General features: G+C 45.2%; 1 protein-coding gene across 1 annotated transcript in view; it reads right to left on the minus strand.

The window, feature by feature from the left end:
• Window positions 1–258: 258 nt before the first annotated feature.
• The window catches only part of LOC138969580 (WD repeat-containing protein 19-like), an 85070-nt gene continuing 67606 nt past the window's right edge, over window positions 259–17722 (minus strand). Inside the window, exons 30-34 of the mRNA XM_070342434.1 lie at window positions 17460–17584; window positions 16907–16988; window positions 12144–12418; window positions 8713–8789; window positions 259–1491 (exon numbers count right to left, since the gene is read on the minus strand). Coding sequence (XP_070198535.1) covers window positions 1368–1491; window positions 8713–8789; window positions 12144–12418; window positions 16907–16988; window positions 17460–17584 — 683 coding nt within the window. The 3' untranslated portion in view covers window positions 259–1367. The remainder of the gene's footprint in view (window positions 1492–8712; window positions 8790–12143; window positions 12419–16906; window positions 16989–17459; window positions 17585–17722) is intronic.

Below are 17722 nucleotides of genomic sequence, written 5' to 3' on the forward strand. Positions count from 1 at the left end.
AGCATACCCAGAGTAAATGTACAGCAGCTCTTTGTTTAAGATCAACCAAATCAAATATCGCTGGATTTATGTTAGTGCACAAACTATGAAGTGAGGAAGGGGAAAATATTCCATCAACAACACGCTAAAAGGTACATCTCTTGTTGGGAAAATCAGAAGCTCTGTGTGTGTGTGTGTGTGTGTGTGTGTGTGTGTGTGTGTGTGTGTGTGTGTGTACATACTCTTGCTCGCATCCATACACATTTTAAAAGAAAAAGAAAAATTCTCAAACATTTACTCAAGCCAGATTTCATTGAACACTGTCAAAAACAAGCTTCTCACAACTGTTCCAGTACATGTACCTCAAATATCACAGTTTACACCAAATTCTAAAATAGTCAAAAACTTTGTCAAAATCTTCTGAAATACACCCAATGCTCAATTCTTTTAATTTATTATGAAATGTGTATAATAAACAAATAATAATAAAGAACAATAATTAAAGAATAATAAACCAATCCAGTTTCGCACATAAACGCAAAATTCATTTGGAATGAAAAAGTCACACTGCAAATTATCTTATGAAGAACACCAAAACCACATATTTACAGTACAAACACATCCTAACACGTCAAACAAAAACGTGCATATTTCGTAACATGTATGGACGGACAGATCAGATCTTTAGTTTCATTACTGAAAATGAAACTGCACAATATGTGGATATTCAGTCAGTACTGAGAGCTGGATTTCTAAAAATTGTTACAAGAAAATCACTGTGAATGCAACACAAGTTTTCTCCCTTTGAGAAATATGCATGTCAAATAAAATTCACACTAGCTTTTCCCTCTCCACTACATTTGCTTTATTCTACTAACTTAGATATGATATAGCCCTAACCCAGCACTGGTTGAGGCAATATCCTGATGTAGCCCTATCCCAGCACTGGTTGAGGCAATATCCTGATGTAGCCCTATTCCAGCACTGGTTGAGGCAATATCCTGATGTAGCCCTATCCCGGCACTGGTTGAGGCAATATCCTGATGTAGCCCTATCCCAGCACTGGTTGAGGCAATATCCTGATGTAGCCCTATCCCAGCACTGGTTGAGGCAATATCCTGATGTAGCCCTATCCCAGCACTGGTTGAGGCAATATCCTGATGTAGCCCTATCCCAGCACTGGTTGAGGCAATATCCTGATGTAGCCCTATCCCAGCACTGGTTGAGGCAATATCCTGATGTAGCCCTATCCCAGCACTGGTTGAGGCAATATCCTGATGTAGCCCCCTGTGTGCTGAGTGAATCTTCTTCTTTCAGTAAGTGGCATCATTTCCACAGAGCTAATTAGGGAGTATGCCCTGGTGGAGCTAGATTGGCGTGGTGTGAGATCAAGGCGCGGGGGCGGCCACCTCCTCGGCGAAGATGTATTTCTGAGGGTCGGGCAGCTTCTGCAGGTTCTCCTTGAGGATCTTCTCGTTGCACATCGGGCAGTTCTCCTCCGTCTCCAGCAGCCTGCAAACATCAACACCATCATCAACGTCATCATCACCATCATCAACGTCATCAACACCATCCATCAACACCATCATCAACGTCATCAACACCATTATCAACGTCATCAACACCATTATCAACGTCATCAACACCATTATCAACGTCATCAACACCATTATCAACGTCATCAACAACATCCATCAACAACATCCTCATCATCAACATCAACATCATCCTCATCATCAACATTAACGTCTACATCCATCATCAACATCATTATTAACATCATACCATATTTGCTTCAGTTTCAAAGCTTTGTTTCCATCCACCTGAAACTTTCAAGCGAAGCATCCAGCTATCAAGTAAAAGGTGAAAGTGGTCACATAACCATTTTTGATTATGAGGGTGGTTCCCACTCCTCTCCATCGCTGCCTTCACTTTCCCCTCAACAGGCTCAGGTACCCATCGCTGCCTTCACTTTCCCCTCAACAGGCTCAGGTACCCATTTCCAGCAGGGTGAACTGGACAGCACTTGGACAAATTGAATATTTGTGTTCGCCCCAGGTTTGGGATCGAACCCACGACCTCCAGCGTGAGAGGCAATAAGCGCTCTAACCGCTGTGCCACTCCTGCTCTCTAAGTCACCTCTCAACTAAAACAAGCCAAACAGCTTGTGAGTCAAGCGCTCTAACCGCTGTGCCTCTCCTGCTCTCTAACTCACCTCTCAACTAAAACAAGCCAAACAGCTTGTGAGTCAAGCACTCTAACCGCTGTGCCACTTCTGCTCTCTAACTCACCTCTCAACTAAAACAAGCCAAACAGCTTGTGAGTCAAGCGCTCTAACCGCTGTGCCTCTTCTGCTCTCTAAGTCACCTCTCAACTAAAACAAGCCAAACAGCTTGTGAGTCAAGCACTCTAACCGCTGTGCCTCTCCTGCTCTCTAAGTCACCTCTCAACTAAAACAAGCCAAACAGCTTGTGAGTCAAGTGCTCTAACCGCTGTGCCACTCCTGCTCTCTAAGTCACCTCTCAACTAAAACAAGCCAAACAGCTTGTGAGTCAAGCGCTCTAACCGCTGTGCCACTCCTGCTCTCTAAGTCACCTCTCAACTAAAACAAGCCAAACAGCTTGTGAGTCAAGCGCTCTAACCGCTGTGCCACTCCTGCTCTCTAAGTCACCTCTCAACTAAAACAAGCCAAACAGCTTGTGAGTCAAGCGCTCTAACCGCTGTGCCTCTCCTGCTCTCTAAGTCACCTCTCAACTAAAACAAGCCAAACAGCTTGTGAGTCAAGCACTCTAACCGCTGTGCCACTTCTGCTCTCTAACTCACCTCTCAACTAAAACAAGCCAAACAGCTTGTGAGTCAAGCACTCTAACCGCTGTGCCTCTTCTGCTCTCTAAGTCACCTCTCAACTAAAACAAGCCAAACAGCTTGTGAGTCAAGCGCTCTAACCGCTGTGCCTCTCCTGCTCTCTAACTCACCTCTCAACTAAAACAAGCCAAACAGCTTGTGAGTCAAGCACTCTAACCGCTGTGCCACTTCTGCTCTCTAACTCACCTCTCAACTAAAACAAGCCAAACAGCTTGTGAGTCAAGCGCTCTAACCGCTGTGCCTCTTCTGCTCTCTAAGTCACCTCTCAACTAAAACAAGCCAAACAGCTTGTGAGTCAAGCGCTCTAACCGCTGTGCCTCTCCTGCTCTCTAACTCACCTCTCAACTAAAACAAGCCAAACAGCTTGTGAGTCAAGCACTCTAACCGCTGTGCCACTTCTGCTCTCTAACTCACCTCTCAACTAAAACAAGCCAAACAGCTTGTGAGTCAAGCGCTCTAACCGCTGTGCCTCTCCTGCTCTCTAACTCACCTCTCAACTAAAACAAGCCAAACAGCTTGTGAGTCAAGCGCTCTAACCGCTGTGCCTCTCCTGCTCTCTAAGTCACCTCTCAACTAAAACAAGCCAAACAGCTTGTGAGTCAAGCGCTCTAACCGCTGTGCCTCTCCTGCTCTCTAACTCACCTCTCAACTAAAACAAGCCAAACAGCTTGTGAGTCAAGCGCTCTAACCGCTGTGCCTCTCCTGCTCTCTAAGTCACCTCTCAACTAAAACAAGCCAAACAGCTTGTGAGTCAAGCGCTCTAACCGCTGTGCCTCTCCTGCTCTCTAACTCACCTCTCAACTAAAACAAGCCAAACAGCTTGTGAGTCAAGCGCTCTAACCGCTGTGCCTCTCCTGCTCTCTAACTCACCTCTCAACTAAAACAAGCCAAACAGCTTGTGAGTCAAGCGCTCTAACCGCTGTGCCTCTCCTGCTCTCTAAGTCACCTCTCAACTAAAACAAGCCAAACAGCTTGTGAGTCAAGCGCTCTAACCGCTGTGCCTCTCCTGCTCTCTAAGTCACCTCTCAACTAAAACAAGCCAAACAGCTTGTGAGTCAAGCGCTCTAACCGCTGTGCCTCTCCTGCTCTCTAAGTCACCTCTCAACTAAAACAAGCCAAACAGCTTGTGAGTCAAGCGCTCTAACCGCTGTGCCTCTCCTGCTCTCTAAGTCACCTCTCAACTAAAACAAGCCAAACAGCTTGTGAGTCAAGCACTCTAACCGCTGTGCCTCTCCTGCTCTCTAACTCACCTCTCAACTAAAACAAGCCAAACAGCTTGTGAGTCAAGCGCTCTAACCGCTGTGCCACTCCTGCTCTCTAACTCACCTCTCAACTAAAACAAGCCAAACAGCTTGTGAGTCAAGCGCTCTAACCGCTGTGCCTCTCCTGCTCTCTAACTCACCTCTCAACTAAAACAAGCCAAACAGCTTGTGAGTCAAGCGCTCTAACCGCTGTGCCTCTCCTGCTCTCTAAGTCACCTCTCAACTAAAACAAGCCAAACAGCTTGTGAGTCAAGCGCTCTAACCGCTGTGCCTCTCCTGCTCTCTAAGTCACCTCTCAACTAAAACAAGCCAAACAGCTTGTGAGTCAAGCACTCTAACCGCTGTGCCACTTCTGCTCTCTAACTCACCTCTCAACTAAAACAAGCCAAACAGCTTGTGAGTCAAGCGCTCTAACCGCTGTGCCTCTCCTGCTCTCTAACTCACCTCTCAACTAAAACAAGCCAAACAGCTTGTGAGTCAAGCGCTCTAACCGCTGTGCCTCTCCTGCTCTCTAAGTCACCTCTCAGCTAAAACAAGCCAAACAGCTTGTGAGTCAAGCGCTCTAACCGCTGTGCCTCTCCTGCTCTCTAACTCACCTCTCAACTAAAACAAGCCAAACAGCTTGTGAGTCAAGCGCTCTAACCGCTGTGCCTCTCCTGCTCTCTAAGTCACCTCTCAACTAAAACAAGCCAAACAGCTTGTGAGTCAAGCGCTCTAACCGCTGTGCCTCTCCTGCTCTCTAACTCACCTCTCAACTAAAACAAGCCAAACAGCTTGTGAGTCAAGCGCTCTAACCGCTGTGCCACTCCTGCTCTCTAAGTCACCTCTCAACTAAAACAAGCCAAACAGCTTGTGAGTCAAGCACTCTAACCGCTGTGCCTCTCCTGCTCTCTAAGTCACCTCTCAACTAAAACAAGCCAAACAGCTTGTGAGTCAAGCGCTCTAACCGCTGTGCCACTCCTGCTCTCTAAGTCACCTCTCAACTAAAACAAGCCAAACAGCTTGTGAGTCAAGCGCTCTAACCGCTGTGCCTCTCCTGCTCTCTAAGTCACCTCTCAACTAAAACAAGCCAAACAGCTTGTGAGTCAAGCACTCTAACCGCTGTGCCTCTCCTGCTCTCTAAGTCACCTCTCAACTAAAACAAGCCAAACAGCTTGTGAGTCAAGCGCTCTAACCGCTGTGCCTCTCCTGCTCTCTAACTCACCTCTCAACTAAAACAAGCCAAACAGCTTGTGAGTCAAGCGCTCTAACCGCTGTGCCTCTCCTGCTCTCTAAGTCACCTCTCAACTAAAACAAGCCAAACAGCTTGTGAGTCAAGCACTCTAACCGCTGTGCCTCTCCTGCTCTCTAACTCACCTCTCAACTAAAACAAGCCAAACAGCTTGTGAGTCAAGCGCTCTAACCGCTGTGCCTCTCCTGCTCTCTAACTCACCTCTCAACTAAAACAAGCCAAACAGCTTGTGAGTCAAGCGCTCTAACCGCTGTGCCTCTCCTGCTCTCTAAGTCACCTCTCAACTAAAACAAGCCAAACAGCTTGTGAGTCAAGCGCTCTAACCGCTGTGCCTCTCCTGCTCTCTAAGTCACCTCTCAACTAAAACAAGCCAAACAGCTTGTGAGTCAAGCGCTCTAACCGCTGTGCCTCTCCTGCTCTCTAAGTCACCTCTCAACTAAAACAAGCCAAACAGCTTGTGAGTCAAGCGCTCTAACCGCTGTGCCTCTCCTGCTCTCTAAGTCACCTCTCAACTAAAACAAGCCAAACAGCTTGTGAGTCAAGCGCTCTAACCGCTGTGCCTCTCCTGCTCTCTAAGTCACCTCTCAACTAAAACAAGCCAAACAGCTTGTCAGTCAAGCACTCTAACCGCTGTGCCTCTCCTGCTCTCTAAGTCACCTCTCAACTAAAACAAGCCAAACAGCTTGTGAGTCAAGCGCTCTAACCGCTGTGCCTCTCCTGCTCTCTAAGTCACCTCTCAACTAAAACAAGCCAAACAGCTTGTGAGTCAAGCGCTCTAACCGCTGTGCCTCTCCTGCTCTCTAACTCACCTCTCAACTAAAACAAGCCAAACAGCTTGTGAGTCAAGCGCTCTAACCGCTGTGCCTCTCCTGCTCTCTAAGTCACCTCTCAACTAAAACAAGCCAAACAGCTTGTGAGTCAAGCGCTCTAACCGCTGTGCCTCTCCTGCTCTCTAACTCACCTCTCAACTAAAACAAGCCAAACAGCTTGTGAGTCAAGCACTCTAACCGCTGTGCCACTCCTGCTCTCTAACTCACCTCTCAACTAAAACAAGCCAAACAGCTTGTGAGTCAAGCGCTCTAACCGCTGTGCCTCTCCTGCTCTCTAAGTCACCTCTCAACTAAAACAAGCCAAACAGCTTGTGAGTCAAGCGCTCTAACCGCTGTGCCTCTCCTGCTCTCTAAGTCACCTCTCAACTAAAACAAGCCAAACAGCTTGTGAGTCAAGCGCTCTAACCGCTGTGCCTCTCCTGCTCTCTAAGTCACCTCTCAACTAAAACAAGCCAAACAGCTTGTGAGTCAAGCGCTCTAACCGCTGTGCCTCTCCTGCTCTCTAAGTCACCTCTCAACTAAAACAAGCCAAACAGCTTGTGAGTCAAGCGCTCTAACCGCTGTGCCTCTCCTGCTCTCTAAGTCACCTCTCAACTAAAACAAGCCAAACAGCTTGTGAGTCAAGCGCTCTAACCGCTGTGCCTCTCCTGCTCTCTAAGTCACCTCTCAACTAAAACAAGCCAAACAGCTTGTGAGTCAAGCGCTCTAACCGCTGTGCCTCTCCTGCTCTCTAAGTCACCTCTCAACTAAAACAAGCCAAACAGCTTGTGAGTCAAGCGCTCTAACCGCTGTGCCTCTCCTGCTCTCTAAGTCACCTCTCAACTAAAACAAGCCAAACAGCTTGTGAGTCAAGCGCTCTAACCGCTGTGCCTCTCCTGCTCTCTAAGTCACCTCTCAACTAAAACAAGCCAAACAGCTTGTGAGTCAAGCGCTCTAACCGCTGTGCCTCTCCTGCTCTCTAAGTCACCTCTCAACTAAAACAAGCCAAACAGCTTGTGAGTCAAGCGCTCTAACCGCTGTGCCTCTCCTGCTCTCTAAGTCACCTCTCAACTAAAACAAGCCAAACAGCTTGTGAGTCAAGCGCTCTAACCGCTGTGCCTCTCCTGCTCTCTAAGTCACCTCTCAACTAAAACAAGCCAAACAGCTTGTGAGTCAAGCGCTCTAACCGCTGTGCCTCTCCTGCTCTCTAAGTCACCTCTCAACTAAAACAAGCCAAACAGCTTGTGAGTCAAGCGCTCTAACCGCTGTGCCTCTCCTGCTCTCTAACTCACCTCTCAACTAAAACAAGCCAAACAGCTTGTGAGTCAAGCACTCTAACCGCTGTGCCACTTCTGCTCTCTAACTCACCTCTCAACTAAAACAAGCCAAACAGCTTGTGAGTCAAGCGCTCTAACCGCTGTGCCTCTTCTGCTCTCTAAGTCACCTCTCAACTAAAACAAGCCAAACAGCTTGTGAGTCAAGCGCTCTAACCGCTGTGCCTCTCCTGCTCTCTAACTCACCTCTCAACTAAAACAAGCCAAACAGCTTGTGAGTCAAGCACTCTAACCGCTGTGCCACTTCTGCTCTCTAACTCACCTCTCAACTAAAACAAGCCAAACAGCTTGTGAGTCAAGCACTCTAACCGCTGTGCCTCTCCTGCTCTCTAACTCACCTCTCAACTAAAACAAGCCAAACAGCTTGTGAGTCAAGCGCTCTAACCGCTGTGCCTCTCCTGCTCTCTAAGTCACCTCTCAACTAAAACAAGCCAAACAGCTTGTGAGTCAAGCGCTCTAACCGCTGTGCCTCTCCTGCTCTCTAACTCACCTCTCAACTAAAACAAGCCAAACAGCTTGTGAGTCAAGCGCTCTAACCGCTGTGCCTCTCCTGCTCTCTAAGTCACCTCTCAACTAAAACAAGCCAAACAGCTTGTGAGTCAAGCGCTCTAACCGCTGTGCCTCTCCTGCTCTCTAAGTCACCTCTCAACTAAAACAAGCCAAACAGCTTGTGAGTCAAGCGCTCTAACCGCTGTGCCTCTCCTGCTCTCTAACTCACCTCTCAACTAAAACAAGCCAAACAGCTTGTGAGTCAAGCGCTCTAACCGCTGTGCCTCTCCTGCTCTCTAAGTCACCTCTCAACTAAAACAAGCCAAACAGCTTGTGAGTCAAGCGCTCTAACCGCTGTGCCTCTCCTGCTCTCTAACTCACCTCTCAACTAAAACAAGCCAAACAGCTTGTGAGTCAAGCGCTCTAACCGCTGTGCCTCTCCTGCTCTCTAAGTCATCTCTCAACTAAAACAAGCCAAACAGCTTGTGAGTCAAGCACTCTAACCGCTGTGCCTCTCCTGCTCTCTAAGTCATCTCTCAACTAAAACAAGCCAAACAGCTTTTGAACTATTTCAGTGAGGAGACAGGCAGTGACGCCATTGTGGGTTTCATTCTTGCTGAATTAAATCAAGTCCAAGTCTAAAATTCATTTCAGCATTTGAAAAAGGCAGCTTCTGTGAAATAAAATGTCAAACATATTGTGCGGCAGCAATCACAGAACATGAAGCTGAGCAGCGAACAAACCTGATGAACTCGGAGAAGACGGCTGGGAAGTCACAGCTGGGGCAAGCAGTGAAGTCTTCTCGCACAATGTGGCGTCCCTGAAACAGCAAGCAATCAACCATGAGGCATGGAACAACACGGCACGTACCATGCTACAAAGGATCAGAACAGAGATTGTGAACGAGTGTAGGGAGGACAGTAAGGATCAGAACAGAGATTGTGAACGAGTGTAGGGAGGACAGTAAGGGCAAGAAGAAAGGTCGGGGTGTACGTGTATATAGCATTGACAAGTTATCAAAGTCCCTGAAAGATGTCTACAACAAAACCTCACAACTTGATCAGATTCTGAACCACAATAAAACTTTAGCATCAAGTGAAATATCTTTTGCATACTTCCCAATATATGAACCAGCTGTCTCAAATAAAGATAACTGGTAGAACTTAACTCTGCTTCGTTCACTTTGTAAAAGAATGTGGTAACCTAGTCAACAGGACCCCCATAGTACACTGGCACCTCCCTTTAAGACCAACACGACTTACCCCCTGTAGACCTTGCTCTGACAGACGTTCTCTTCATAACCTGTCAATTTACCCCCTGTAGACCTTGCTCTGACAGATGTTCTCTTCATAACCTGTCAATTTACCCCCTGTAGACCTTGCTCTGACAGACGTTCTCTTCATAACCTGTCAATTTACCCCCTGTAGACCTTGCTCTGACAGACGTTCTCTTCATAACCTGTCAATTTACCCCCTGTAGACCTTGCTCTGACAGACGTTCTCTTCACAACCTGTCAATTTACCCCCTGTAGACCTTGCTCTGACAGACGTTCTCTTCATAACCTGTCAATTTACCCCCTGTAGACCTTGCTCTTCCCGCAGTGGGGCACTGCGGTTATGAAATTAAAGGCCCCTCCTGTTTTTGGAACCGCAGGAGCTTTCTAGTTTGCTGTTAGGTAGATTTTTGGTTCCTCTTTCCTGTCATGCTCTCTTTTTCTTCATGAATTCTTTTCTTTTTTCTGCCTTCTTGCTCATTCACCTGTATTTTTTCCAAAAATCTCTGCTCTTGCCGCTTGTCTCGCGATTCATGTATAGTTTAATCTGTTAGTGTTCTGATGTAAGTCCAGCAGTAGATAGGTTAAGCCTATTTTAACATACTGGAAACTGGTAATCTTCCAGTAGGTATTAATTTAGTTTTACTAAAGCCTGCGGGGACACAAGTTATGGGTTAGTGCATTTGTAAACAGGAATCGCTTGACAAGTGGCCCCCTTCATCCCCCCCTTCCTCGTCCTGATATGGCTCTGTGTAGTCGGCTGGACGTTAAGCAACAAATAAACAAACAAACAAACAAGACCTTGCTCTGACAGACGTTCTCTTCATAACCTGTCAATTTACCCCCTGTAGACCTTGCTCTGACAGACGTTCTCTTCATAACCTGTCAATTTACCCCCTGTAGACCTTGCTCTGACAGACGTTTTCTTCATAACCTGTCAATTTACCCCCTGTAGACCTTGCTCTGACAGACGTTCTCTTCATAACCTGTCAATTTACCCCCTGTAGACCTTGCTCTGACAGACGTTCTCTTCATAACCTGTCAATTTACCCCCTGTAGACCTTGCTCTGACTAGCAATGACACATGAAATTTTGATATTAATGGTTGAATGACAAGAAACACACCATTTTAAAGAGATCAAAATTCTGAGCACATAGCAATTTGTTTTATTTAAATCGGTGCAGTAGTTCTCGAGATATGGTCATTTTAGTTGAGAAATGTTGGGCGTCATTTGAGGACAAAGCTAGTAGCTAAATACATGGGACATAGACCGATAGCTGTGGCAATAACATGAAATTTTGAAATTAATGGTTGAATGACAAGAAACACACCATTTTAAAGAGATCAAAATTCTGAGCACATAGCAATTTGTTTTATTTAAATCGGTGCAGTAGTTCGCGAGATATGAACATTTTAGTTCGAAATCACTTTGCTTTGAGCGCGAGCCGAGATCGCAACCTCTTCAGGCTTTTGATCGGCCGAGTTTCGCATTTTTCGGGTCCAGTTTTGCGCAGCATAATCGTTGGGAATAAGTCATTTCTCGCTCGATTCTTTTGATTTTTGGCTTAAATGAAACAGAAGTTAATGTTTCATAAACTGCATTTGAACCGTGTGTGCCGATGGAAGTTTTCAGACCAAATTTTCGTGAAACTCACACGAGTAATATTCACCGTCATGCTGACGGAGATGTAGCTTCCGGTGGGTCGCGGTTTTCTGTATGGGAAAGATGTAAAGCTTTCTCTGATTGGTTGCAAAATATCACAGCCCTCCAATGAAAATTACGGTACTCCCAGCAGTTTGAAATGAACTGGTCGTCTGCAAAGAGTGACGCGAAAATGGCCGCGAGAGGCAGTGAAGACGAACACGCACTTTCACACTCAAAATATTCCAAAACACATCTTTTATTAATTTCATACAGTAAACTTTGTTTTTGAATCATATCTTTATTCATTCCTTTTTCATTTGATACATAATTTGTGACTCACAAACATCAATTATGCCAATTATTTTTCACTCAAAGTGAAAAAAAAGTGCCTTTTCACTGTGTCCTCAGTTGACGCTGGGCGATGTGGCAATGCTACTCTCACAGACGTTCTCTTCATAACCTGTCAATTTACCCCCTGTAGACCTTGCTCTGACAGACGTTCTCTTCATAACCTGTCAATTTACCCCCTGTAGACCTTGCTCTGACAGACGTTCTCTTCACAACCTGTCAATTTACCCCCTGTAGATCTTGCTCTGACAGACGTTCTCTTCATAACCTGTCAATTTACCCCCTGTAGACCTTGCTCTGACAGACGTTCTCTTCATAACCTGTCAATTTACCCCCTGTAGACCTTGCTCTGACAGACGTTCTCTTCATAACCTCTGTCAATTTCCCCCCTTGATAAAGCCAGTCTTTAACCGGGCAAACTTGACTTCTGAGTTATCGGTAAAAAGACCTTGCGAAGTCATTTTCATTTCATTTCATTTCATTAATTTATTGTCCCATCGCTGGGAAATTCGGGTCACTTCCTCCCAGTGGAAAGCTAGCAGCAACGGAGTCGCACTACCCAGGTGTCTGCGTGTTTAGGTGTATTCAGCCACCTGCACTTATGGCAGAATGACCAAGGTCTTTTACGTGCCATTGTGGTGACACAGGGGTGGGAAATGGCTTCCGTCTCTGGGTCTGCACATAAAGTTGACCCGTGTCTGTCCCCGCCCGGATTGGAATCAGCGACCTTCCGATCTCAATTAGGGACGATCTCAATTAGGGACGATCTCAATTAGGGACCGCCTTAAGACTCCCTCACTTTTAAGACCTGATTTTCTCAGATTGGTTTTGGTCTTAACAGCGAGGTACCACTGTACACACTACTAGGTCTAACACTACTAGGTCTAACACTACTAGGTCTACTCACCGTGACAATACAGTAGGGCAGCGTGTTCTTGCAGTCAGGACACATGAGTTCTGTCTCGGGCAGCTGGAATGCACACACAGGGCAGGGGGTCTGCGGCTCCTCCTCCTCCGTCTTATCGGGCTTCCTGACGATCATCTCGATCTTCTTCTTGTATTTGAGGTCGATGGAGTTGCGGTACTCGGGCCGCATCAGCATGGCCGCGTAACTGAAGGACGAGTTCTTGAGGTTGGCGCGATGGCACTCGATCACCGTCGACGTCAGGATAGGGACGATATCTGTGGGTGGAAGTGTTCAGAGGAGAAAATGAGACTGCCATATCATCAGTTACTTTGTGAAATACTGCTGGAAGCGTCGCATTGGAATGAAAGAATACAAAATGTGAAATATAAGAAACAATAATAGCACATGTAACTCCAAACTACAGCAGCAGTTGTTTGCTACACGAGAATGAACGTTGTTTCTTTAAATCAGTGCTTCTAATTCTTTTTTCTTTTTCTTTTTTGTGTGTTTTTGATGTGAGTTGCATGCAGGCTGCTTCAAACCCTCCTTCAACTGTTTCCTTCTTATTTTTTTTCTTTCCTTTTTTTTGTTGTGTGTGTGTAAATAGGCGATGAGCATCCTTCTTCATTGGTCTTTTTTTCTTTTAACTTTTTTATTTTTTAACTCCAAACAGAGGTATAATACACTAAAGAAAAATGGAAATTTTCTATTTACAATGGAAATACATATATTTACAATTCAATTTTTCTACTTAATATTCTTAAAGTTCTTCTAATTCTCTCAGGAGCACTCAGAAGACCTGTTCCACTTAACCATCACTTAGCATTGTCCATGTTAACATCACTTAGCATTGTCCATGTTAACATTTGTTTGTTTGTTTGTTTGTTTGCTTAACGCCCAGCCGACCACGAAGGGCCATATCAGGGCGGTGCTGCTTTGACATTTAACGTGCGCCACACACAAGACAGAAGTCGCAGCACAGGCTTCATGTCTCACCCAGTCACATTATTCTGACACCGGACCAACCAGTCCTAGCACTAACCCCATAATGCCAGACGCCAGGCGGAGCAGCCACTAGATTGCCAATTTTAAAGTCTTAGGTATGACCCGGCCGGGGTTCGAACCCACGACCTCCCGATCACGGGGCGGACGCCATACCACTAGGCCAACCGTGCCGGTCCCATGTTAACATCACTTAGCATTGTCCATGTTAACATCACTTAGCATTGTCCATGTTAACATCACTTAGCATTGTCCATGTTAACATCACTTAGCATTGTCCATGTTAACATCACTTAGCATTGTCCATGTCAACATCACTTAGCATTGTCCATGTTAACAGCTGCTTACTTCCCTTTGTTGTTTTAGTTCCAGTATGCTGTAAGATTTTACCTACTTCATGAAAGTAATTCGACAACATATTCGGAAAGCAAGGAAATAACACTATACATGCACCGCCTAGACTGAACACAAAACACTGTAAACAGCAAGGAAATAACACTATACATGCACCGCCTAGACCTAACACAACACACTGTAAACAGCAAGGAAATAACACTATACAAGTACCGCCTAGACCAAACACAACACACTGTAAACAGCAAGGAAATAACACTATACATGCACCGCCTAGACCAAACACAACACACTGTAAACAGCAAGGAAATAACACTATACATGCACCGCCTAGACCTAACACAACACACTGTAAACAGCAAGGAAATAACACTATACATGCACCGCCTAGACCAAACACAACACACTGTAAACAGCAAGGAAATAACACTATACATGCACCGCCTAGACCTAACACAACACACTGTAAACAGCAAGGAAATAACACTATACATGCACCGCCTAGACCTAACACAACACACTGTAAACAGCAAGGAAATAACACTATACAAGTACCGCCTAGACCAAACACAACACACTGTAAACAGCAAGGAAATAACACTATACATGCACCGCCTAGACCAAACACAACACACTGTAAACAGCAAGGAAATAACACTATACATGCACCGCCTAGACCTAACACAACACACTGTAAACAGCAAGGAAATAACACTATACATGCACCGCCTAGACCAAACACAACACACTGTAAACAGCAAGGAAATAACACTATACATGCACCGCCTAGACCTAACACAACACACTGTAAACAGCAAGGAAATAACACTATACATGCACCGCCTAGACCAAACACAACACACTGTAAACAGCAAGGAAATAACACTATACATGCACCGCCTAGACCTAACACAACACACTGTAAACAGCAAGGAAATAACACTATACATGCACCGCCTAAACCAAACACAACACACTGTAAACAGCAAGGAAATAACACTATACATGCACCGCCTAGACCTAACACAACACACTGTAAACAGCAAGGAAATAACACTATACATGCACCGCCTAGACCTAACACAACACACTGTAAACAGCAAGGAAATAACACTATACATGCACCGCCTAGACCAAACACAACACACTGTAAACAGCAAGGAAATAACACTATACATGCACCGCCTAGACCTAACACAACACACTGTAAACAGCAAGGAAATAACACTATACATGCACCGCCTAGACCAAACACAACACACTGTAAACAGCAAGGAAATAACACTATACATGCACCGCCTAGACCTAACACAACACACTGTAAACAGCAAGGAAATAACACTATACATGCACCGCCTAGACCGAACACAACACACTGTAAACAGCAAGGAAATAACACTATACATGCACCGCCTAGACCGAACACAACACACTGTAAACAGCAAGGAAATAACACTATACATACACCGCCTAGACTGAACACAACACACTGTAAACAGCAAGGAAATAACACTATACATGTACCGCCTAGACCTAACACAACACACTGTAAACAGCAAGGAAATAACACTATACATGCACCGCCTAGACCAAACACAACACACTGTAAACAGCAAGGAAATAACACTATACATGCACCGCCTAGACCAAACACAACACACTGTAAACAGCAAGGAAATAACACTATACATGCACCGCCTAGACCAAACACAACACACTGTAAACAGCAAGGAAATAACACTATACATGCACCGCCTAGACCAAACACAACACACTGTAAACAGCAAGGAAATAACACTATACATGTACCGCCTAGACCTAACACAACACACTGTAAACAGCAAGGAAATAACACTATACATGTACCACCTAGACCGAACACAACACACTGTAAACAGCAAGGAAATAACACTATACATGCACCGCCTAGACCTAACACAACACACTGTAAACAGCAAGGAAATAACACTATACATGCACCGCCTAGACCGAACACAACACACTGTAAACAGCAAGGAAATAACACTATACATGCACCGCCTAGACCTAACACAACACACTGTAAACAGCAAGGAAATAACACTATACATGTACCGCCTAGACCAAACACAACACACTGTAAACAGCAAGGAAATAACACTATACATGTACCGCCTAGACTGAACACAACACACTGTAAACAGCAAGGAAATAACACTATACATGTACCGCCTAGACCTAACACAACACACTGTAAACAGCAAGGAAATAACACTATACATGTACCGCCTAGACCTAACACAACACACTGTAAACAGCAAGGAAATAACACTATACATGCACCGCCTAGACCAAACACAACACACTGTAAACAGCAAGGAAATAACACTATACATGCACCGCCTAGACCAAACACAACACACTGTAAACAGCAAGGAAATAACACTATACATGCACCGCCTAGACCAAACACAACACACTGTAAACAGCAAGGAAATAACACTATACATGTACCGCCTAGACCTAACACAACACACTGTAAACAGCAAGGAAATAACACTATACATGCACCGCCTAAACCAAACACAACACACTGTAAACAGCAAGGAAATAACACTATACATGCACCGCCTAGACCTAACACAACACACTGTAAACAGCAAGGAAATAACACTATACATGCACCGCCTAGACCTAACACAACACACTGTAAACAGCAAGGAAATAACACTATACATGCACCGCCTAGACCAAACACAACACACTGTAAACAGCAAGGAAATAACACTATACATGCACCGCCTAGACCTAACACAACACACTGTAAACAGCAAGGAAATAACACTATACATGTACCGCCTAGACTGAACACAACACACTGTAAACAGCAAGGAAATAACACTATACATGTACCGCCTAGACCAAACACAACACACTGTAAACAGCAAGGAAATAACACTATACATGCACCGCCTAGATCTAACACAACACACTGTAAACAGCAAGGAAATAACACTATACATGTACCGCCTAGACCAAACACAACACACTGTAAACAGCAAGGAAATAACACTATACATGCACCGCCTAGATCTAACACAACACACTGTAAACAGCAAGGAAATAACACTATACATGCACCGCCTAGACTGAACACAACACACTGTAAACAGCAAGGAAATAACACTATACATGCACCGCCTAGACTGAACACAACACACTGTAAACAGGGCTGTGGTGCACGAAGTGAAAGTGGGTGCCACCCAATCGGGAGAGAATAATCGGTGTGGTCTCATTGGTTGAAATCCCAACAAATCTCAATTTCAACCAATCCAACACCGCGGCTGGCTCTCGACTGGTTGGTAACTTTGTCGTGCAGCTCAGCCCTGGTGTTTGAAAGAAGTAAAAGAGAAAGGGGCGTGACTGACGGGAGGGGAACTTGCTGATGTTGTTGGCCACACGGATCAGCATCCTGGCTCCCTTCAGATGATCTCCCTTCTTCACGTGGATCTGAAACAGCATGGCAACAGTCACACTTTCATCTGTTTTGTACTGTGCTTTTTTGTCTCAGGGAAAAATTGGATCAAGTCAGGTGTGAACATTGTGTTTCTATGCTGTGTGCGGATGCCGAGACCCAGCTCTCGAAAACAATCAAAGTGCATTGTCAATGGTCCATTCTTCATGTGTTGAGCAATTTTCAAATATTATTATAAATAAGACTTAAGAAGGAGACGAGGCAGGTAATGGGGGGACTTTACTGTAATCATGAATTCCTTTATCAAATACTGCTTAAAAAAAACACTCTGTGCAATCACTGTGGCTGCATGTGCATGAAGACTCTGTGTGTGTGTGTGTGTGTGTGTGTGTGTGTGTGTGTGTGTGTGTGTGTGTGTGTGTGTGTGTGTGTGTGTGTGTGTGTGTGTGTGTGTGTGTGTATGTGTGTGTGTGTATGTGTGTGTGCGTGTGTGTGTGTGTGTGTACCTTGACGAGGATGTAGCTGTGTAGGATCATGAGGTTGGTGGCCATCTCGCTGGGGATCTTGATGTGGTGTGTCTTCAGCTCCTGGTACATGCTGAACAGCACATCATGGGCGTTGCGGTAGTTACCTGCATGCAGCAAAACAAGACACACATTATGATACATGTCTCACAGACCTTCTTCACTCTAAATCATTTGACTCATGCAGCAAAACAAGACACACATTATGATACATGTCTCACAGACCTTCTTCACTCTAAATCATT

This window comes from Littorina saxatilis, linkage group LG6 (genome assembly GCF_037325665.1).
Source record: "Littorina saxatilis isolate snail1 linkage group LG6, US_GU_Lsax_2.0, whole genome shotgun sequence".
Taxonomy (NCBI): Eukaryota; Metazoa; Mollusca; class Gastropoda; order Littorinimorpha; family Littorinidae; genus Littorina; species Littorina saxatilis.